General features: G+C 42.6%; 1 protein-coding gene and 1 long non-coding RNA gene across 5 annotated transcripts in view; one reads left to right on the top strand and one right to left on the bottom strand.

Annotated features, from left to right (window-relative positions):
- LOC137861072 (uncharacterized) overlaps nt 1-8,464 on the top strand; it is a 12,879-nt gene extending 4,415 nt beyond the window's left edge. For 2 of the 4 annotated variants that reach the window (XR_011099349.1, XR_011099346.1), the window contains 2 exons: nt 147-3,764; nt 7,345-8,464. This is a non-coding gene — a long non-coding RNA (uncharacterized lncRNA). The remainder of the gene's footprint in view (nt 1-146; nt 3,765-7,344) is intronic. The other 2 variants (XR_011099348.1, XR_011099347.1) reach the window with 2 other exon arrangements.
- Nucleotides 5,192-23,568, bottom strand: SEC62 (SEC62 homolog, preprotein translocation factor). Its single transcript, XM_068692112.1, has 8 exons — nt 23,408-23,568; nt 16,176-16,284; nt 15,675-15,780; nt 12,705-12,909; nt 11,033-11,125; nt 8,443-8,503; nt 7,384-7,503; nt 5,192-6,783 (listed from the first exon to the last, which is right to left on the bottom strand). Exons 1-8 carry the CDS (start codon nt 23,441-23,443, stop codon nt 6,314-6,316), a joined length of 1,200 nt encoding a protein of 399 aa, XP_068548213.1. The 5' UTR covers nt 23,444-23,568; the 3' UTR covers nt 5,192-6,313.

Here is a 23,568-nt window from a genome sequence, read left to right as displayed (position 1 = left end):
GAGTTTGCCACTATTCAGAAGGCATGAATGTGTCAGAATAAACGGCTCTGTCTCACCAGTATGCTGACTAAAATAAGATGTTTTGCCTCTGGGCAAAGCAAATCGGAAAGCTAGGTTTTCACAACCTACTCTTCTTCCTCTTTCAGGTGAAGCAGTTGGTGTTCTGCTTCCTGTTTTCCTTCCCTCTTGTCTCTGAACTGATTGAAGAACATTTTAGCAAGATGCTCGTGTTTCAAAACAACGTACTCTCAGGTCTCAGCCAGAGAACATCTAATCTCATCCTCCATAGGCTTAGGGTACGTGATGTGGTTGAGAGGGTGTTTGGTTATACTTTTAACTTAGCTACAAATAACACCTTGTGATTCATCCTGTAACAGATCTCCTCTAAGATTAAGTTCGCAGGCTGGAACTGAACTGTGTTGAAGTCCAGATGTGAATCTACTTTCTTCCGGGCATTAGTTGTAGTAGGGCATTTATTTTTTTCAAAAGAAAACCTTTTTCTAGGACTTACTCTGTGGCATTTACATCCTTCACTGGATCCTCGCTACAGAGTACTTTCAAGGACCATGAGCTTAGCCTTTCTTGTGTTTGGTTTCTGCTCTATATTATGAGGATTAACGATGCTCACCACCTGTACAGAATATTTTGATCTGTATCCAAAGCACGATTGGTGTCCACTGAGTAGTTATCTCTCTCTTTACTTGAACTTGCACCGAAACCATTTGCATAGTGCAATTGCTAACTCTAACTTCTCTCAGATGTCTTTTATCATAAAACAATTATTTTTATGAGTGATCCTTATTTTCATATAAAAAACTACACATGGCAAAACGAATGCCTTCTGTGTCAGCCAGTGAGTAATGGACTCTTTGTGGGCACGATCAGGAAATGTGCCTTTTGTTTCCCTGCACCTGTTGCTGTACTACAAATAAAATCATCCAATGTTTTATTAAATAAAATGAGAAGCCCTAATGAAATTGTACCAGCCATTACCAGGAAGTCTATTGAAAACATTCAGCAGCTGCTCACTGTGAGTTCGTTTACACTGATAGAGTTGTTTTGTCTTTCTCCGTATGTGCTAAGTGGGAAAGCAACAGCACAGCCTTAGCAAACAGCAGAGCCAGCCCATTTTGTAGCTCTAACTCCTTTTAAAGTGCTTGCTCAGAATCTGTAATAAGTTGTGATCAACTGTTAAGAGTGTGTGACTTGTGAAAGTTTGTTAGCAAGCATCCTGTCTCTTACAGCTAAGTGTCTTCCAAACTACAGCACAGTGGCAAAGCAGGTAAGGATCTCCTGCGCTATCTCATTTTATAGAGTAGGATTGTTTCAGAGAGGCTGAGAATCAAGTGAGTCAACCCTGGGAAATCCTCTGGAGTGAGCTGGGGGTTGCCCTTGTTTAACACAGCCATGTGCCACCAGTCTTTCTCTAGGCCTGTAACAGAACTGACATCTCTCTCTCTCTGCTATATTTATAAGCTGATGTGTCACGTAGCTGTGCTGGCAAGTAGGTGGGGACCCTTGCACAGAACAGATTACTTCCTAGTAAGAGTTGCCTGATTTAAAAGAAAAGCTAACCCTATTGATAATCTCTATGCTAAATGCTGAAGTGTATTTAATATTAAAACTCCTCACAAGTTGCATCATAACCATAGCTGCTTTGTGTACAGGAAAAGGGTTGCTGAAGACTTTCTGCTAAAAATAGTGTAATAAAAAATTGTGTTCAAACTTGCGTGATGCAAACCTTTCTAGGTTTGCTTTCAGAAATACCTCAGATGCAAAGCAGTTGAATGAAATGTCAGCCAAGCAGCACGTGGTGCAGCCCTCCCTTCCCACAGCAACTCAGAAGGCAGCAGCTGCCTGTGAGCGGCGTGAGGCCTTGCGGTGCCCGAGCATCTCCTGCTGCAGCACTCCCTCTGTACTGCAGAGTTTCCTTCCCTTTTGGTGGGAGCAGAAACAGTATCACAGAGCCTGTCTCCTGTTCTGTTTGTGACATTGCAGATCTGTGCATCTCTTCTGAACTTATCCCAGTGCAACCCGTGAAGAATTTAGGCTCAAGTGTAAGGAAGTGAAGCAAATACAGTCATCCAGAGCTAAATCCACAGTGATAAGCTCCTTCAGCAGGGCAGGCCCCAAAAAGCCCAGGTGCCTGGTGACAAAAGGGAGGACTTGCTGCAAATTCGGGTTGATTGAAAGCCCTGTGTTTAACCCCAGCTGATGGCAGTGATAGTCAGGTCCACCTGGTGGTGGAGGAGCTGCTCTGTCCTCACTGTGGTGGCTCCATGGAAGAAAATGGTGGGTGCTGACACTTCACTCACCCACAGTGGTCTTTTTTTTGCCCATGTGGTATTTAGGTTTATTTTATCTTGGAAATCACTTAGGTTTGTGGCTGGAGTAGATGCATTGTGGTGCCGGGACAGCAAAGGGGAAGCAGCTTAGCTGCATGAGGGGAGAAAAGGGCAGGGCACAGCTGCCTGGGGATGAGCAGGAATTACTTTAAACTGAGCTCACCTGAACTCAATCTGCCAACAGATCCAACAGGGGGCCTGACGGGGACATCCAACTCCTGCCAGTAACGGAGCTGCATCTTGAAGGTGTTTCTCTGTTGCCCAGTGCTGTTGATGCCAACCGTGAGGTTTGAATGTTACTTTGCTGTCATTGTGACTATCAGAGAAGAATTATATCCTCGGAGCAGCTGGAAAGCGGCCTTGCAGGGCTCATACAGCTTAGTGCCACAGCGTATTACGGGCTGAGAGAAGTGCAGGTGGCTGCAGGAAGAAAGATGAGGGGCTAAGCCAGGCAACTCTATTTTCAGCATTTCCAGGTTTAGTGTTTACATATTCAACATCTAATGTTTACATAAGTCAGATGCTTGTCAGCCTTTCTCCTGATATAACAAAAAGATGACAAGTCTTGGTTAAAATGTAATTAATTAATTAATTGAGGAACTGGGGCATTCTGCATTTTTCTTTCTGTTTTTCCTTGTGCTGTATGCAGCTCTATGAAAGCACAGGATTGATTTCAAACAGAAATTGAAACAGATCTAAATGAGCAGTATATAGAGATTCTATAAAATATGTATTTAATAATTAAAAAAAAATCAGGTCTGCAGATATGCAGCGGATGAAAGTAATGGCTCCCTTGAGTATCTGCTCCAAAGGGACTTTGCTATTAGGAACTCACCACAGATACAAGCATCCCAACCAGGGCTGCGACATTTCTACAGATGATAAAAATGCAATTTTATTGAAGAAGATTTTTTTAATTATTTCTTAATTGGTAGAGAAAGATCTGTCTATAAAAATACTGTAACATTGAAAGTGAGGTGAGGTTATTTTATCTGTACCAGAGCACAGCGTACCTGGGTGGAGCATCTCCACTAACTACTGATTTGCATTAATACTGATTAGTGTTTTCCCAGTGATTATTTAATTTCCCCCAAAAGTTAGGAGTAATCACATCTTCTTACAAAGAAAAATAACTAGAAAATTATATAGGGTATATGAAATACTAGGAGGAAAGTCAGTAAGACCACTATAAAATTTTATTGCAGGAAGGACATCATCTTGAAAGTCCTTGTAGCATTCTTTTAACTGTCTATAATATTTAAAAGCTGTTTAAATAGCACTCCACTAATTTATATATGTGTTTATACTTGTTCCCACTAAGGTTATCCTGCACTCTGGAAGTTAAGTCAACACCGGTAAGAAGAAAGTTGCTTTGAAATACCTGATGTAAAAGTGGCCTGATAAATAACCAAACATTGGGTGAGTACCTTTGGGATTTTCTGTCTTTGAAGTGTTTGTCAGGTACTGCAAGTCTGCTCACAGTTCTGTTACTAGCATATTGTAATTACTTCTCTCATTATCTCATTCTAAAATAATTCTGAAGTATTTGAGGAATATTTGTGGCAAATACTAGGTTACAGTAACGGGTCTTGAAGTCCTTTACTTAACCACTGGACACCACCAGCAGCCAGGTCTCTTCACACCACTTCTTCAGATAATTCAGAGTTGTTCATAGCAGATCCAAGTGAAAGAGGTAAAGGCTAATTCAATTTCTACACCTGTGTGAGCTTGGAGCTCTGTTAGGGAGACAATATAATTTTTTCACGCTTCACTTTGAAACCTAGATGTTTGTCCCTAGGCCCATGTAGCAGGTGGCAGCATTGCTCATCATTTGGTCCCTTCAACTTTTTCTCACCCATTAAATACAGAGATATCCTCGCTTTTTGGAGGAAACATACACTTAAATCTACAGAACTAAGTTCTCCAAAAACTGCCAGTAGGTCAGCTGCTGACTTGGAACCACTGCTGGACATGCTGCCCCTCTATGTATTGTACAGGGTTCAAGGCGTAGTAGTGCTCTTTAAAGTGCTAGTTTGCAGTCAGCTTCTAAAAGATACATATGTGAGAGATCAGGCACCCTTACTTGAGCTCCTATGGGCATCAGCAAGAATCTAACCTGATGAACTGCAAGGATGGCTCCAGCACAAGGAGATTTTGTAACTCCGCCAGCGTGGTTAAAAGCAAGAGTTCCCGAGCAGGCTGTGAAGGTCAGGTGCGCTGTGAATTAGGGGCAGCTAGCTGAAGATGCCTCTACAGAAAGAAATGCAGTTCTGTTATTTATGTTAGACACGGATATGTGAAACACAAGCACAAAGAAAAGTAGCATCTGTATGAGCTAAGTGCAAAATAGCTGCTTAAGCGAGTGAAAAGCTTTGTTATTTTAATCAGCTCTAACATACGGGGGTCCAGGAGTTTGTCTTTTTGGGTAGTGGATCCTTTGATTTTTTGCTAAATGAATAAAAAAGTGGTCCAATTTATGTTTTCTTATGGAGCAAATATTCAGAACATTTAAGAGACAAATGACACTGTACCCATGAGTTGTGTACCAGTGCACCTGTTATGATTGATGTATTTGCACCATCTGAAAAACGCGTGTGCTGGAAGGAAGGGGAAGCAATTTAGCATAGAAAAAAAAAGTTCTGAGTCAGTTATTAAAATTTCTTGCTTACCCTTCTCTGAATGGGTTCAGGAAACAATGAAATCTATAGTTACTGCTCTAGTGATCTAGAGGAATGATGCCGAGCTTTACCTTCTTAAATGCTTAGTCAATCAAACCACACAGCAAATCCTCCAAACATCCAGTAAATAAGGGATGCATAAGAGAAACTGCACAAACTACTTCAAGGTATTTATAAACAAATTATTTATGGTCACTTCATATTAGCTCTGAGTTACCCATATTTCTGAACAGATGAATACTCTCCGGCCTCTTCCATTTAAAAAGTATTCCAGTTCCAGAAAATAGAAAGTTTTAACATTAAGGCATACATACAGCTATGTTGTTTGCTTTCATTTAATAAGGATCAATTTACTCATACTCAAATACATGGAATGTTGGCACAAAACTAAAGCTCTTGTGGAACAGCTACTGATCATACACAAATATTCTGTGAGGTCCTCTTGACTTGCATTTCTCTGATAGATACACCACAAAATGGCTTTAATAATACAAACTGAATGCTGGATCAAATCTCTAAATAATAAGTAGCAGATAAAGTAAATGGTTTGCTTTATTTGTAAATTATGTACAGAATACATTTTTTAATTATTATGATGGAACAGGAGAAAGAAAACAGCCGTCATTTCCAAACCGTGCTGCTTCCTTCACCTGTTGGAGATGACATCTTTCTCTGAACCAGATGTACAAAACCAGTTTGGATTTCCTAAGTTGCTGGCACATAGTCTGGAGAAACAGAGAACACTGCAGCCAAATTCAGCACTACCAGCTTTCATATTTTCAGCAAAATACTTCTGCTAAAACTAGTTTTCTTAGGAAAGTTTTCACAATCTTTTGAAAATAAAATCAGGAAAAATATCAAGAAAGTTGTGGGCTACGAAGGGCTTTACCTAACTAGCTATCAAATGAGTATAACTAGGAATAATCTGAGATTTGGTCATTCAACTTTTACCTGTTTTACAAAAGCAAGTTTGAGAAGTGAAATTAATTGACCAGTTATGCAAGTACCAGAAAGCTATGTTTTCAATGTTTGAGGACGATCTGGGCAATCTATTAATCAATAGAAAACTTGTCAGATTGATAAAACTTCTGTAAATGTATATTAATGATTAACATAGTACCAAGTAATCAAGTTAATGGTTAAAAAAAATGAAGGAACTAGATATAAAACTGTTTGGTAACATGTATATTTCAGCAAACAAAGGTGCTACTGTATGGTCTATGTTTTGGTGATCAGCCAACAAAGAAAATCCAACCATTTGCACATACTTAGTCCCAAAACCACAGTGAGTTATGATTTTTCATGTGAAGGCCTACTTTCGGTTTCCTCCTCCTCCTCTTCCTCTTCGCAATCCCCTTCATCTGTTTGCTGTTCAAGTTCCTCTTTTGTGATCATTTCAAAGTCGTTTCCATTTCCACTACTGTGCTGGGACCTGTCGTCTTCACGCCTGTCACTGTCAGTGTCTGAATGCCGCTCGCCTCCTGAGCCTTCCGTTCCCGAGTTCCTCGTTGCTTCTGTTTTCCCATCTTCGTCTTCTTTCTTCTCACTGTCTGATTTCTCCTCACTGTCGTATTTTTGCTGCTTTTTGGATTCTGATTTTTCCTCTTTCTTTGAGTCTGCTTTTGGTCCTTTGTATTCGTGTGTGTACAGGGGCCTGAAGGAGTCAATGAATCCCACGTCTGCTGTAAGGTTTGGCAGAAACCAGAAGTGATGCCTTCCTCCAGTGATGAGCCAGATAATAAGGAAAAGGATGCAGCGAGCTGTATTTAAAAAAATGGGAAATTTTGTTATTATAAGCACAATGTACAACTATTTTGTAAGAAGTATCCAGTGCTAACAGGCAGCCAAAGCCAGCAATAGTGGCAACCTTGAGAAAAATCCTCTCATTCTGCAGTAGCATTCTTGATTTATTATTCTTATTTTACTTACCAAGTCTTTTTCCTTGTCCCCAGTAACCATATATCCCATCTATGATCTAGTTCTTAATGCTTTAAAATCCTGGTTACACCATTCTCACTACTGAATCTGTTCTTATGTTCTGGCATTATGGTTTGTTTGTTGTTTTTTTTTTTGGTTTCTCGTTTTGTTTGTTTTTAAACTGAGGCAGTAAACAAATCTCCACAATAGAGGAAGCACAAACAGGTGGAACAAGCCTGAGACTTTTCTTTCTGTGGCACAACCCTGACACCCAGTGGCCACTAAGGAAATAGATACCCAGGATCAGTCTGGCTTCTGCTAACAAAATAATCAGAAGTAATTGAGGTTGTTCACCCATCTGAGCCAATGTTTAAATGTATGTTTAAATGTTTCTACCCTTTTAGACTTCACCTGCTGATAAAACAAAGAAGGCCGACACTTACCAACAGCAAGAAGAAGAATACTGGCTACAAAACAGCCTGCACCTACACTGAGGTAATAAACACCAACGCGCATCTCTGCTGGCCAGAGTGGAAACAGGGTTGCAGCTATAACAGCGATCACTAAATAGGAAGATAAGAACAAACATATGAGACACGTGCTTAGTTGTTCCTCGTACATACACGAAGGTTCTAGGCTTACCATTTACTCAAGGTATTGGCTTAGCAAAGTATGAGTTACACGACAGCATTTTAGGCCTTGACTGAAATATTTTCTAGTTCCCCTGCTGTTTTCATAGTGCTTACACAGACACCAGGGACCACACTGAGCAAGTCTACATTGTTATACTTGATCAAAAGAGAAAGGAGCACCCCTGGAAAGGCAATAAGCAAAAAGGTGAGCAGGGAGCTGCCAACAACCAGTCCAGCAGGAAGCAGGTACAGAGATCTGGGTGGAGCTCCTGGTGGCCCAAGGATTGATCAGAGAGCTGAATATGGCCCCAGGGGATGACAGTGGTTCCCTAGAAAGGTGGTTCTCACACGGAGAGGAAGCTGCAAAGTATAGGTCAAGGCCATTGGACCAGCAGTGAAATTAGCTGTTAGCTCACTGATGTGTGAGTGAACAACAAGATTACATTCAATTTAAAAAAAAAAAAAAAAGCTGACTGCCTAAACCAAACAAACACAAGGGTCAGAAAGGTATTATTTATAGTTTAAATTAATAGCTTTAATATCTTTCCCATTTTTATATAACCCACCACAGCGGCCTATGAAGCAACTTGCTCATTTGTTTAAACTGAAATAAACAGCTTGCAAACTTGTACGAGTTCAGACATCTGCTGAACTATGCCTTCAGCTGTCTTTTGTGTGTGTTTTGTTTATTTGCATGCATCCTCCCTCCATCCTGAGATCAAAAACCATGTCATGTGATTGGTATCAAGTCATGCTGAAACTGAAGAGCAAAACACTTTGTCCAGGAAGATGAGACATTTCTGCAAGGAGAGATATCCTGTTGATATTCCCCCATTTGTGGTGGGCTTGCTACTGTCTACTCTTACTTACCCAGTACAAGTCCCATAGCAAATGTTTTAAAGTGAACAGGGTCATAGATCCACACATACACCTACAACAGAAATAGTGATTAATACTTGAAAAGCAAGTGCTCTGATAAATTAATTTATTTCCTCACTCAAATGCTTAGTGCCTTGCTATCTTGCTTTGCACTGAGCAAACAGCACTCTGGCTGTTAACGTACAAATGTTAAAATAACATTTCTGCCATATCAGGGTAGAAGAGGAGGGCAATGGATTATGTATCCTAAGAAGTGTTAAGGACTTGAAACAGGTTTGTGTCAGTGAAAGAGCTGCAGAAAGAGACAAACAGCCATGGGGCTGCACGCCTGCATGCTCCTACTGATTGCCTTAGGTATGTACTGATCGTAATCTGAGCTTGGTGGCAGGAGGCCTAAGGACACTGTGCTGCTGGAGCGGGACATGATGCAGAGTTTACCTTGCTGGGACAAAGTCTTCAGGCAGGGAGAGAATGAACTTCCCCGTTGTGTAAGAAAAACACGGGAAATATCAAATGAGATCTATCAAAGAATTGCTTCATACAAGAAGTTTTTTCCCAGATTAACTTACAGGCGACAAAATTCCAGGGAAAACATTCAAACTGTAAAACTGATGGGGAAACGAAAGATTCAGAAATGTCACTGAATCAAGGTGTTTCTTGTCATCTTTTTTGTTCTTCCTTTACACATTAACATTGCTCAGCACGGAGCCAAGAAAAACTTATAAAAATTTCTCAAGTCCACAACTGGAAACAAAAATTGCTTCTAGCTTTGAAAAGATTCTCTTAAGAGAAGAAACACAAACAAGCAAAAAAAAAAGCAGCAGACTGACCATGGAACAAAGCATCAAGCTGAAACACTCAATTCAGCTCAAGTCCCCTCTGATGACCTCAGATAAATGTATCGTACCCTCTGTACCACAGCACACTTACTTAAATGCCTACCATTGCAACACTGAGTACCAGATGTTTGCACGAAAGCTGTGGCTCCATCTGAATCAGATACGTTCAGTTTTTAATGAAAAAACCTTCCCTGTGATAGGGCAGTTTACTTAAACTAGTTTTTTTTTCCCTTTCTCACAAAATTGAACAGTTTTTATAGTTATCAATAGTTAAGATTCAAAGAAGCAGTTGACTACTAGCAGCCAGAAGCCCTCATAGCAGAAGAGTTGATAAAAACTACCAAGACGGCGCCTTAGATGAGGCAGTAGTGCAGTTTTTCAGTGTGATGCAACAAGAAGTATTTAATGCTATTCTCACTGGGTATAAGAAGTAACTATATGCAGGCATTGCTCTGCTGCCATTCAACTGCTTGGCAAACCCAAACTGAAGATCATGACTGGGCAATATAAATACTGAGTATTACACGCTAACCTAAGTACAAAAGAATTAAAAAGAAAAAACAGCTCTAATGTAAATACCCAAGGAATGGCTCTAAATTAGCTCCTACTCAGGAAAGTTTATGGGAGTTGCGGCTCTTGAAAAATGGGAGCTCATCACTTAAAAAATAAAAATAAAAAATGTTGGACACCAGTAAAGACTATTATGCTGCTAATACAGCACTGCAGCCTCGCTCTGAATGCTGCATGCCGTGCTGGGTACTCCATGTAAAAGACAATGGAGAGGATCAGAGGTATGGGTGATTGTACACAAGGTGGGATGAAACAGATCAAGACAGCTTGTAAAAGATCTGACTGCGAAGATCAAAAAAGAGATACATAAAGGAAACACGTTTTCCACACAAGTAATTTGTTTAGAGTTCACTGCCACATGTTTTATAACCAAAGGGCTACTAGAATCCCAGGAGACATTCCCATACAGTGACACAAAGCACGCTGAGAACAGTTTATTTTTGCTGAAGTAAAGAGTTCCTAATGTATCCCAAATCTTTAAAGCAGGAATATGGCTCTGTACATTAACTGAACTGTTGAAGAATTAAATGATTTGACTTCCAGGAAAGAAAGGTGCAAATAGTATTTAAGACCACACACAATTTCAGTGGTAAAGCCAGGATAAGAATTCAGAATCACCCAGCTGCTCAGATCACAAAGTCAGGCAGCCTCTGGATGCCAGATACTTTTGACTTCCACTCCTGGGATTGCACTTCATGTTCTAAAAGGCTTGATATTTGTTTAGAAATCTCATGAGGCCATTTTCATGAGAAATAGCCTCATGAAGTCCATTCCCCTGTTCAAAACAGGGTCAGCCGTGACGCCTGACCAGGTCGCTCAGGGCTTTACCTGATCCAATCTTGAAAGCCTCTGAGCATGGAGACTGCAGAACCTCCTGCACAGCCTGCTCCAACACCTGATTACACCACAAGGACAAAAATTTCACCTCGTGGCCAATAACATGTAAAGTACAGGGAATTAAGTTTTCTTTTAGATTTTTTTTTAAGTTCCTGTTCTACATTTATCTGCCCCTAATCTCATTGTAGATATCTAAAACCCAGTGTTTCAAGATAACCCATCACATTGTCATTATTTTTCCCTTCCACTGGACAAGAACGTCTGACAAAATGTAAATTACGCTATAATCTGGCAGTACACTGACACTAAATTTAGAAAGTATCTGTAAATCTTACCTCATTTCCATCCAAGAAAACTTGGTCTTCATGTGGCTCAAGTTTAAATTTCCTCTTAGTTTCCTTTTTTTTGGGCGTTCCTGGGGTCTCATCCTGGAGAGAAACACAAATTATACATAAAAAACATGTACAGGGTTTTAATTTCTGGTATTTAATATATCAAGTCTGACAACTTTTTACAAATTAAAAAAAAACGAAACGTGATCTTAAGTGAAAACAATATATTTACTGTATTTCTTATTGTCCTCATCCCTTAACAACTGGGTATCTAAAAATAAAGGCAAATTGTAAGGAAAGAGAAATTTTATTTATACATAGTACCTAAGGACTAAGCTGTAAATTTGGGATTAATGTGTCCAAATGCACAGCAAAGTTCCACTGACATTAACCACAAAGTCTGCACAGAGATCAAGCACAGAGTACGACGCTTTATAATCGCTAGCTCTCATAGAATTAATGGGTATCTTGGTGCCACATTTACCACACAGGCATCCTTCCAGAATCAATTTCTGCCTTTTCATTCTCTACCTTCCTCAGTCCTTTTGGGACCTTGTGCTTCCCTCTTCCCTGCCTCCTATTTCACTCTCTTCGCTTACTTCTTTGCTAGAAACTAAATTTACAGTTTTTGCCCTCTGTTAAGTTAGTACCCAATGGCTTACATCATCCACTAAAATATCAGTTCAATAATTAATGATTAGTTTAAAAATTAACATTGCATTTAATAATAACACTTCAGATGATAGTGAGTTGGAGGAATTCCTAACTTTCAACATCAGCACTGTAAGGTATCTCAGGAGTTAGGTAACCTTACACTGCCTTCTCTGTTCTGACCGCCAGCAAGACTGTTTTGTTTCTCATTCCTTTATTAGCCATGTAGCTTTCTTTTGAGATCTAGACCTTTGTACATGTGGACTGCACCTTTGATTACATGCCATTACCTCACTCAGGAGTGTCCAGACTGCGGTAACTTTGAGCACTATCTTACTAACTCTCACTGGATTCATATCACTGTATACAGAAGACAAAATACATCTCTTCATCAAGTCTGTCCAGCAGATTCCTAATGTTTTAATTTATGATTTCTGTTCAGCTACTAGAATAAATCGGGAATGAAAACGTGAAGAAAACATGTAAAACTTGTACAGTAATAACAGTAGGAACTGTAAAGAATGTAGATCAGACGTCTGTAAAAACTAGGCATTAAGGAGATTAATAACAGAGCTCCCATACACAAAGCTGGCCCAGTATTACAGAGCTACTTGCAAGCACCAAGTATCACATTCCAGACATTCTTATCACCAAACATGGCAGAACTGCTGCTTCATTTTACATACACAGCTGCACCGCTTTGAGATGTTAGGGCACACACATACACATCCATCTATGCTAAGGTGCAGCTGCACAAAGCATCAGTGCCTGCTGCAGCAGAGCAGAAGGAGGCTTTGATTAACTCAGTCCGCACTACAAGGTGAGGAGATCTAACTGAAGTCTCCGTTTTGACCTGAATCAGAATCAGAACTCCAAAATGTAAAAACGGGTATTTTAAAGACCAAAACAGGAAGAAAGACTTTAGAAAAAACAACCATATTTTGAAGCCAATATGATCTTAACAATACCAGTTAATGTCTTCTCTGTTAACAGGTTTGTCTCTCCTCTTGCAGATTGCACTTACCTTCTTACACTCCTCTTTTTCCCCATCCTTCTTCTTTTCTTTCTCCTTCTTGTTTTTTTCATCTTTGCCACTTTCCTTCTTGCTCTTCTTCTCCTCTTCTTTCCCACTCTCAGCCTTTCCTTTTTCCTTTTCTTTCTTTGTATCCTTGTCAGGTTTCATTTTCATCACTTTTAATGCTCGATGGAAGAACTGTTTCTTCAGGAGTCTTACAATGAAAAAAGTTAGATGATACAATTTAAGTGTGGCTGGAATTACCATGTTTACACACGCTTGTATCATTAGGTAACAGTCTAGACTACCTAATATAACCACGAACAGCATAACTGACTGACAAAGGTCACCATCACAAATGACCCCATCTCACCTCTTGCTCTTTTTTGTTCATCTGTTCAGAACTGAGTAGAAAACGTAGTTTCCTGTGCCAGTGTTTGGCATAAACACAAGTGAATACACAAGATGTAGGATGGAGAAAGCCATTGAGTCAATTTAATGATCTTTCCCATTAATACGACTATCTGATATATATTTGCAAGTTCATGTCAACGTATTTCATCGCCAAAATAAGGAAGTAGACAAACAGCTTATTAAGTCACTTGGTAAGAGGTGCACATTGAATAAAATTACCACTGGAACTGTGGCACGCGTGTAAGCAATCCATTCACATTAGCTACAAACATGCCTTACAGCAAGTACACGTATGGCTGGCTGGGCCATAGGACGTATGGCCCAGCCAGTATTTGGCAGTCCTGAAGCTGTGTAACAAGTCCTGATGCTGTGTAACAAGTAATGTCCTTGAAAGGCCCATACCCAATCTCAGAGTAGGAAGAGCAGTACAGGATCCTGCTCTTCAGACTGAGGGGAAGCAGTGGGTTATGATTGCAAGGGCCAATTCACAGCAAAAAGCTGGACCTACGCATCAAATCGATTTGATTTGTACTTGGTTTCTTTCATCTCTTGTTGCAGATCAAATCCTTATGCTGGACTGCCTGTTAAATTAGGAACTCAGTGAAGAAAGAGAAGTCCTTCTACTGCTTAAACGTACATGCATGCTGATTATCAAAGACAGCTTCTTCAGGTTGTTGTGGTTTAACCCAGCAGGCAGCTAACACAGCTGTTTGCTCACCCAGCAGTGTTATTGCTGAGCAGGACACCCCATGGCATAGGATATCCCTTTGGTTGGGGCCCACTGTCCTGGTTCTGTCCCCTCCAGCTCTTGGTGCACCCCCAGCCTGCTCGCTGCAGGGCAGCCCGAGGAGCTGCAAAGTCCTTGGCTCTGTGTGAACACTGCTCTGCAACAACTAAAACGCCAGCGTGTTATCAGTGTTATTCTCATCCTCGATCCAAAACACGGCACCATACCAGCTACTAGGAAGAAAATTAACTTTATCCCAAGTGAAAGCAGGACACAGGTTAATTAAAATAAATAAGAAAACCAAACCAAGCCAAAAAAACTTCCCTCAGACAACTGTTCATGTAGTTTCTATTTTGAGCAACAGTAGACCACTTGCTTGGGAGCACCTACTTTTCTTCTCAGCTGGGGGAGCCATCCCTGCCTCCAATGGAGCATGAACTGACCACATTGGAAGCCCCCTGCAGTGGGCCCGAGCATGGAACCACGCTATCGGAGCAGCCAACAGGCAGGTGGTGAAGCAGAACAGACCTTCACATGACAGTGAAATGCGGTGAATTGCTAATTCCCACCATTGGCCCTCTTTAGAGCTGCCAAACGCAGCGTTAGTGCTGTGGTTTCTTTAGATGGAGATGTGAGTGCACCGGGAGGCCTTACACACTGGAGCCGCACTACAAATGCAGACAGGAACTTATTAAATACGGAGCTATTCAATGCAACCGACCCAGGATGATGACACAGAACCTGATAGTTGATTTCTGTTGGATAGGGCAGGTAAAACAATCACAATAGCCACACCAGGAGAGTTAAGGTACTTCTTTTTAATACACATGAAAGCCTAAACAGCCTCTTCTGCTGAAGAGACTACTTTCCCCGCTGTATTAAGACATCTCTCCATCTCTCCCAAGTGGCCAAGGAAGCAGACAGTGCTAACGTTTAAAACCCTGACAACAGCGCACGAGATGATGCTGGTGATAAAAGTCAGAGAACAGAGGGTCAAATGGATTTTTTTTTGCATGCTACATTGTCACTCTCTATCCTGCTGGAGCTGAAGGACTCAACCAACTGTTGCCTCATCTGATGGTTTAATAACTGAGAGGCAAACATACAGACCTCAGTCCAAAGATCCTGGAAAGGAAGATATTTTTCTGCTTGCATTAAAATAAGTTCTTTTTCCTAAATTTTCTTGACTAAGTCAGCACAAAGATCAAACGGCATCAGCCCTATCTCAGCCCTAGAACTAGGGGCAGAATCTCACCTGACAGATGGCTATCTAAGAAGCCCAAAAAGAAAAAACAAAACAACAACCCCCCCCTAAATATAGTTGTTACTTTTAAGTGGCTTTTGCAGAGCTTTCCAAGTATAAGATTCAGCCCCAAAAAAGGATAGAAGGGCCAGAATATGCCATTCATCTAAACAAAGCACTTTGAGTCTGCTAAGCAACAGAGACATGCCACATGAGAGGAATAAATTGAACCTCAAAGTTCAGCTTTTGCCATAATGGCAGTCCAGGTCCACAGGAAGGAGACAGTTGAGAGCTCTCATCCTGCTGACATAAAAGAGCTATAACATTTAGGAAAATTTGCTGCCCCAAACAGCATAACAAATGCAGAAGAGAATTTGTGAAACAAAGATGACGACACTACACTGTTCCTATTTCTCATCTGACAACCTCAAACATAGTAATAAAAATAGTCTTTATTTTTACATCCTAATGCTAATGTCTTAGAATGCATCAAGTCCTTTTATCAAAGAGGCCTAAGCAAAACTGTTTCTAAGTAACGAAGACGTCTTGACAACTGTACTCATTAATAAAAGGGATGATTTAGATTAGGTCATACCTGTTGCAGTATTCAACTACAGACTCCCGAGTAGTAAACAACGCTTCTTCTCCTTTCTTTGCCTTTGCCCACTTAGAATCCAGGAGGCAATCCACAGCTTTTGAGGCTAAAAGGAAAAATGTGGGGGGGGGGGGGGGGGAAAACTGTGTTAGAAAGAATGACATTTATTTCATCCCGGAGTCTACATTACTTGAACCACACCAGTCAGTCAGTCAGTTCCAGTGACGTTTCACATCTTCTCAATTTTTAAGGTAAATGAGTAGCTGCTATTCTGAAGTACGTGACAACTACACACCTTTAAATCACAGAGTGAAACGTTTATTGTGTTTACTTCAGATAAGATTAATTTTACAGCTACCTAATGCTTATCTAAGTTTTCAAAACTGTACTGAAAGATCGGTACTTTTTAGATGAAGTACAAAAAATAAAAACAAAATCCTCCTCCCACCACCCCCAGTACAGTGTTAGACAGTTTAGTTCCGTGGTTAAAAGTAACCCTACCGATAAAATAGTCAACTCGGTGGCCCATCATGTTGGTGGATTTTGTTGGACAGTTGAACCGTAAGTATTTAGCAACAGCCTTCTCCTCTTTGAACGGCTCACCGACCTCCTACAATAGAGAAAGTGCAAAATTAAGAGAGTCTTAAGCACATGGGAAAAACATTCACTTGGGCTCAAAATTCAGATATTGCAAAGTCCTTGTCATTTTGTGGCAATTTATAAATAACAAGCAAAATGTAAAAGATAACATATGTCATTATTCTCAAGAGCTTTCTTTCTACAACATGCAAAAGATACATAATCCCAGAATCTAGTGTTAGATGATCTAAAAGTAACAACAACAAACTCATTCAGCAGCTCTGTAAAAAAGGCAAGTTAAAGGAGGAAGTCAGAGGAAAGTACTGGACACTTGGCAAATGGAAAGCTGCTTACAAGGCTGGAGGAAAACAGTTGTGAAGCTGAGAGTGAAGAAAAACAATACAGAGAGAAGAACTGGCATGTATGAAATGCCAGCAACACAGGCATGTTGACAGAATACTGAGCAGCTGGAATTTCATGTCAAAGAGGGGTGAAAACCATGTTGAATAGAAGTTGAAAGATTTGTGTCAAAGTTTTCAGTACGACTGCACGACTACAACGTGACTTAGACTCACGAGTACCATTGAGGAGGTTCTCCCAGTCCAGGGACTAGGAACACCAGTATAAAGTGCAGCACGATGAGGTACATGTGCTCCAGAACAAGCATTTTAGGAAAAGGGCAACCTTGGACTACAGACATCAACATATGCCATACATTTCCCAACTTGCAGACCTGTAGCAGAATTCAAAGGACTTGTAAGACAGAAGGCAGAAGATAAGCGTTTTCAGTTGTGTTAAATTACTGCCTAGTATTTGTAGGGGGGGGAGGAAGACCTTTTGAACGTTCCTGCTTCAGAAAATCATGGAACAAACATTTGGGATATTACACCAATTCACACAAACCCCCTCAAACTCCTTTCTGTAGGAGCTCTTTCAGTCAGCAAGGCTCAGGTCTCCAGGTCCCCTCCCCACTGCGACCTGGGGATCACGCACACAGACACCCCAGGGCCTTTTGCAGGCCGGCAGCACCTTTTCCGTACCTGTCCTTGTGCTGCCCACAGAAATGCAGCACAGAAGCCACGAAGACTGTGGATTTATGGGGATACACAGAACACAAAGATTCAGTTTAAAGGCACGGCATTTTTAAAGGTCCATTCCTGCTTTGAAGCTGCACAACCACAGTATTGCAAGAAGCAGAAACGCAAGGTCAGGCAGTTGTTACCCCTGAATAAAAACTTCAGACAGTGCGAGCTGTTAACTTTCAACAGCCTGCACTGCTGGCTTTCAAAATCAACTGGTTAATGAATGATCCTTCTAAAGGAGATTTTTGCTTTTCCTACCTTTTTAAAGAAAATCAATCAGGCGCAAGATATCCACCTTACCAAAAGCACCCAGTGGTTTGTTAGTTCTGAGCCTCCTGAGATTTTTTAAGCCTGAATTCTTTGTGTGTGTGCAGAACTATGCTCTCACACTCACCAGTTATGTTTACAAACACACGCCAGATGATCCTAACAGACCTCACATGGATGAAAAACTTTCTCCGTGTTCAACCCTTCATTTTTCTCCTTTCCAATTTTATCAGTCCGCGTGTAACAGCAGATAACTACCCACTGGCAGTGCACACATACACATCATTTAGATACTGTGGTCTGATGTCCCCTTATATGGTGCACTTCTACCAGCAACTGTAAATCCCTGATTATCTTCCTAATTTTGGTACCAAACCAGATTTGATTTAATAGCAACAAACTAAACCACAATGCACTGAAGGGAAACGGATGGACGTGCCACATGATTACGGTACGGCACCCACACCAAAGTGCCATGGATACAAACGATGAGATGCAGCAGCTGCATTTCAGAATAATGCTTTTCTCACGTTTCCTACCAGCACTTCATACTCCTGATGACGATTCACAAGGCAAACGCTCTTCTTTACAGCATGGTCCGTGAAACAGCCCGAGAAGTTACTCACTCCATTCCTCTGCCAGGATTTCATATTTTTTCCTTCCTTAAATGTTTACGATTCTGCTAAGCCATGTGATGTGCTATTCAGGCAGCGGCTGGCACCAGTTTTTTGATTGCTCCTTACTATCTAGTGCTTTGTCCTTTTCTGTGGGGTTGCTGCAGAGTAACCCAAGCAAAAAAGCTTTCTTGTGAGAGAAATTACCATAGTTTGACCAAGCTCGTTCTCAGAAAGTTTTCCCTGCGAATTAATCTCCATTTTTCATCCTATTTTCAGCCCTTTACTTGCAGAGCCAGACTTCTGTTACAATATTAAAGCAGATGACACACAGAATTCCCTCATAAAGCAAAGTCAACAGAAGCACTGAAAATGTCAATACCTTAAATGCAAGTTTTTAAAGATGCAGTTTATCAGGTCTCTATGTCCAGCTGTAGAAATAGACAAACAGGGGGCTTCTTAGGCCTCCTGTACATTTAGAAAAGGGTTACACAAATGAATCAAGGGGTAGTTTGGAATAAATTATGAAGCTTTAAAGCAGACAACACAGCCTTAAAAAGTGTGTGAAAACTCTTCAATATTTAAAGTTCACTTTTATAGGGAAGACAGAAGACCTGCACACTTCGGTTTTCAGAACATCATCCCTCACAGACGGTTTCTGAAGCCGAACAGTTTATACAACTTTCAGATAAGGAAAGCAAGACATTTGCGTACTTAATCAGGTGCAGCCGATCCTCCCAGCTGAGAGTTTACATCCAGAAGGAGTCTACATCATTCCACGCTCTCCTCCTCATACCCTGCCTGCACACACAGCTGCATCCGAGTTATCTCGTCCCAGGATGGTCTGAGCATGTTGGAGTTGGGCTGAATCACCAGCCTATCTTCTCCCGGCCTTGCAGACTCTCAGGATGCCGTTTTCTCATTTTGCCAAACGAGCCTTCTCCAGGGGGGACTGCCAGTGGCACAGAGCTGGCTCCAGTGCTTCCTCTGCGCCGTCAGAGGATCCCTTATCCCAAAGTCCCTTTCCACTCCCAGTATGGCACGAAAGGCACAAAGACTGGCATGGGGTTCAGCTCTAGTATCACCCACTACAAACCATCACTTACTGCTGGAGCAGGGGTTAGGCAGCACGGCCTTCATGGCAGTCCACCAGCTCCTATAACCACTGCCACCTGCTTTTGAAGTCCACATTCAGCACACGGCCAGTACCACAAACGAAATGCACACAGGCTAGAAGGCACTGACAAATCTTCAGCAAGTGTTGACATCCAAACCCACACAGACATTTGCCAGGATTTTCTAAATGCCTAAATGTTGTTACAGTGAAGTTTGGGTGAACTCTTCAGGGATGACCAGCATTTTAACCATCTAAGAATCTCTAAACACCTAACCCAGCCCCTGAAGAGTCCCCCTGCATCACCCTTTGCTGATCAGATAGAGGTGGGGGGGGCTAAGCCACCAACCTACATGGAGCACCTGTACCTAGCTGATGGGAACGCTCTCATGTCCCTGCTAAGGACTCAAACACATCAGCTGTCCGGAGGATGCTGAGGGTGTCAGGGCACACTCAAAAACATTCGCAGGCTCTTCAATCAGTGGTGCTCACACGGGGCACGTGAAACCCCAAAACTCCCTCCTCGAGAGGATGCATACCCAAACCTTAGGCTGGATGTTCTGTGGCAGGGAAAGGTGTCGTCCTCACCCACTCTGTTGAAACCTGGGGACTTTGCCTAAAAGAAACCAAGGTGCTGTAGAGCAGAGAAGGAACACACAAGTTAGCACGATTTGATGCATCACTGGATGAGGCTGGGTCGGGGGAAAACAACGCTTTAGGGGATGATCCTTGCTCTTAGGACTCCATCTGAATTTTCTTCAGTGCCTACCAAGGGTAAAGCTGCCCGGCTCCTGCCTGGATGACCACTACCTGGATTGCCCCAGGTCTCTCAAAAGGCGCCATGGCAGAGGCAGGCAGAGGAACCAGTTCTTCTGCATTGCTGCGGCTGTCTGCTGGCCACAAGACGCTCACTCTTCTGTACAGGAAAAGGTTAACCTGCTTTTGTCCTGTACATGTCCTACGTGAGTAGAGGTATTTGTTTGTTTCTTCGTCCTTTGCAGCTATCACTAATTTTCTGGAGAAAAAACTGAGTTTATATATTCACAACAAAACACATTGGGTTCTAAAACCCATGCCCAAGGAGCAACGCACAGTATTTGGAAGAGATAAAACTTGCCAGCTGCAGTCTTCTTCTAACCTGAGGCCAGTTGTTTTGACTTTCTCCCTTCCTATCGCCAAAAACCTAATTCAGATTTTCATCCTACAGGGATTCTTTTGTTATTGACACAAGGAGCTACTATTTTAAATTCCTATTTTTCTGTTTTCCCCCCTCAATCTTTGTTTCTTCTTCCTTTACCACTTGATACTACTCCCTTCTGAAAAAGCTACTTCGCTGTTCTCCCTGGTTATCATCCTACTCGGCTTTACTAGAATTTACCAGAAGATAACAGGAAAATAGGCCAGCTGCATTAACATTTCTCGTACTGGTACAGTACTGCATTGTCATTTCAGAAGACCCTTTCCGCACCCACTCCCAAAAAGCTGTACCACTTTGCAGCAATGCAGCTGTTGCACATTTTCCTTCCAGCAGAGCCCAAATCAAGGCACGGAAGAAGGACCGGCAGGAACAGTTAATACCAATTAGCCCATGTCCTTCATCAGGAGAATCTCAAAGCTTGAATCCAAGAAGGGAAAAAAATCCAACAACAAAAGCATGTTCTCCTGTTACCCCCAAACCTCAGTTTGCAGTTGAGGCGTTTGCCAAATGAGTGCCTCAGAAGAGTTTTCTCTATTTATAAAAGTGATATCTATACGCATTAGCATTTTGAGAGTGGAGGGCACAGCACTAGGATGCTATGCGAGTGCTATTAATCGCAACGCAAACACAACTTCACATCTGCAGAATAAAACCATGCACAATGGAATCTGGCCAAAGTAATTAAAACTTAATGCCGACTTAATAGTCCAAGCGCAGACCTGCCAAAGTGCCACGTGTTACCCAACCGAACGCTCGTCAAAGCGACCAGCTCAAGATTTGGTGTTTAAGTGAGCGTTTCAGGACAGACTGTTTTTCCCAAGAGATGAAATAGCCTTCATCGGGTTGCTGGAGCAATAGGCATCCAAAGACATCCCCCAGATGTCTTTGACACCCAGAGAGGTGTCTGTCTCAAGAAGAAATATTAAACTAGCCATCAGACAACATATGTTGTTTTCTTTTATTAAGTCCTTCATATACATCGAGCATCCCTGACTTCAGAAGTTTGAATCACGTGGGAGCCCCCTGGCTCGAGCAATCTGCTTCCCACAGAACAGGCTCTTTGCACTGCTGCGTGCCTCCATGTTAATTACAGTTAAATTACCGTCAGGAATGACACCGACAACTTAACCTACAAAACGTCTTCACTCCGGCTTTTGAAGTTAGGATTTCTGTAACTTCCCTCACTTTCACCTTGTTGCCAGAGGAAGAGTCGAAGCTCAGCGGTCCAGACTGGGCAACGTATTTCGTTATGAAAATGCATCCTGAACAATAAATCCTTCCTGGTATCGCTTCCGATGGAAAAGCAGGCTTGAGAGAATTTTGAGCTGTTTTATTGCCCCTTTTTGCATGCCTCATCTCACGTTTAGCTTGTTGACCAAAGTACCACGATTCACATCTTGATGGTAGATATAAAATTATTCTGAAGCCTGTTTTTGTACACGCAATATTTGTGATTGAGGTCTGCTCCATCAGCTTTTTCCACAGCTAAATATTCTGTCTCCTGCTCCAGTCTTACTCTTGACAAGAAATTAGCGATGGGGCATTCAGATGTCAGACCCGCTCACAGCATGGTAAACAGCCTCTTTAGTAGGGGGTACACACTGCCCTGAAGTAAGTACTCACTTCTAAAGCACTTCAGACACCTACAAACACACACCCCACTCTTCCTTTCAAAAGCAACTTGCAGCGTTATCCTGAAACACGATAAGCATACTGTAACTATGTCAAGAAAGTTCAAAAAGCTTAAAAAAAAAAAAAAAGGCAAACCAGAAAAATACATCTTGCTTTATTCACTCTGACCAATTAGGATCACCCTCTGGGCATTCAACAATGTTCTTTGTTCTGTGTCCTGTCTTCCCATTGTCACTGGGACTACGAGGAGGCTATAGGGACGTAGCTGTACAGCTGTGCCACAAATTTAGGCCAGAATCCCAAACCTTCAGCATTCACACCTAGACACGGATGCAATCGGTAACAACCCAGGAAATCCTCCTATTGCTAGCAGGCTGGAAGTAAACATGTGCTTAAGTGCTTGCAAAACCAGAGCCCTGGGTATTATACAAAACATTAAATTACTTTCAATTTGGTTTTGATGGATGCTTGATTGGGCTGCTGTCATCTCTCCTCGGTAAGGGACAGGCTGGGACAATTCTGGAGGGTGAATAACCCCGTAATGCCCACCGCCTGTGATTGATAACTTATTTAACAAGATTCTGGTTAATTACTATTTGCGTTTTTTCATGGTAATTTGAATTAAAGGGGAACAGGCACCACTGCGAGCACTGACACATCCCCATCTTCTCAGGGGAGGGGAGGGAAAGGAGCAGAAAGCAGGGGGGCAGCGAGGCAGAAGGACAAAGTCTGAGGCGTCCATCTGTTGAGCAGTTCTGCGATTCCCCTCACAAGCCTCACCTCCACTCCGAGCACGGCCATAAAACCTGACCACTCCTCAGCGTTGGGGCTAATAATAAACACACACCGGGTCCCAGCTCCTGATGCTGTAGCTATGATGCACAGAGCCGCATCAGGACCCCCGCAACACTCACAAACCCCAATTTTTGGCAGGAACAGCTCGGGGGGGACACCCGGCCCTCCCCCACACCTCCACCCGCTTCTCCCCGGCCCCACCGAGCCCCTCAGGGCGGCCCCGCGGCGCTTTGCTAGAAAATTCCCACCCCAAACCCCCCTCAGGTCCCGGCGCGGGGCTCCACCGCCTCCCTTCCCCTTCCCCTTCCCCCCCTCGCAACCTCCCCTTCTCCCTCCCGAGCTCCGTGAGGGGGCCGCGGGGAAGGCCTCGGGGCCCGGGGCTCGGCCGCTCTTTCCACCGAGGGCTCCCCGAGGGGGGCGGCGGAGGCCGTGAGGCCGGCGGGGCTCGGTACCTGGGTCCGCTTCCTGTGGCGCCGCCGCTCCGCCATGTTGTCCCCGTCCGCTCCGGCGGTGACGTGGGGCGGGCGGCGGAGCGGGGCGCGGGGGGGGGGGGGGAAGGAGGCTGCGGCCTCGCGAGAGGCGCCGCGGAGGCCGCGCCCCCCTCAGCCCCTCA

This window comes from Anas acuta, chromosome 9 (assembly GCF_963932015.1).
Source record: "Anas acuta chromosome 9, bAnaAcu1.1, whole genome shotgun sequence".
Lineage (NCBI taxonomy): Eukaryota > Metazoa > Chordata > Aves > Anseriformes > Anatidae > Anas > Anas acuta.
This window is presented reverse-complemented; position numbering and strand designations above follow the sequence as displayed.

Coding starts and splice junctions, on each gene's coding strand:
- SEC62 (XM_068692112.1), bottom strand. CDS start 23,443: ATGGCGGAGCGGCGGCGCCACAGGAAGCGGACCCAG. Junction 8,504..11,032: donor TTTTCTTGGATGGAAATGAG/GTAAGATTTACA, acceptor TTTCTGTTGTAG/GTGTATGTGTGGATCTATGA. Junction 7,504..8,442: donor TGCTATGGGACTTGTACTGG/GTAAGTAAGAGT, acceptor CTTCCTATTTAG/TGATCGCTGTTATAGCTGCA.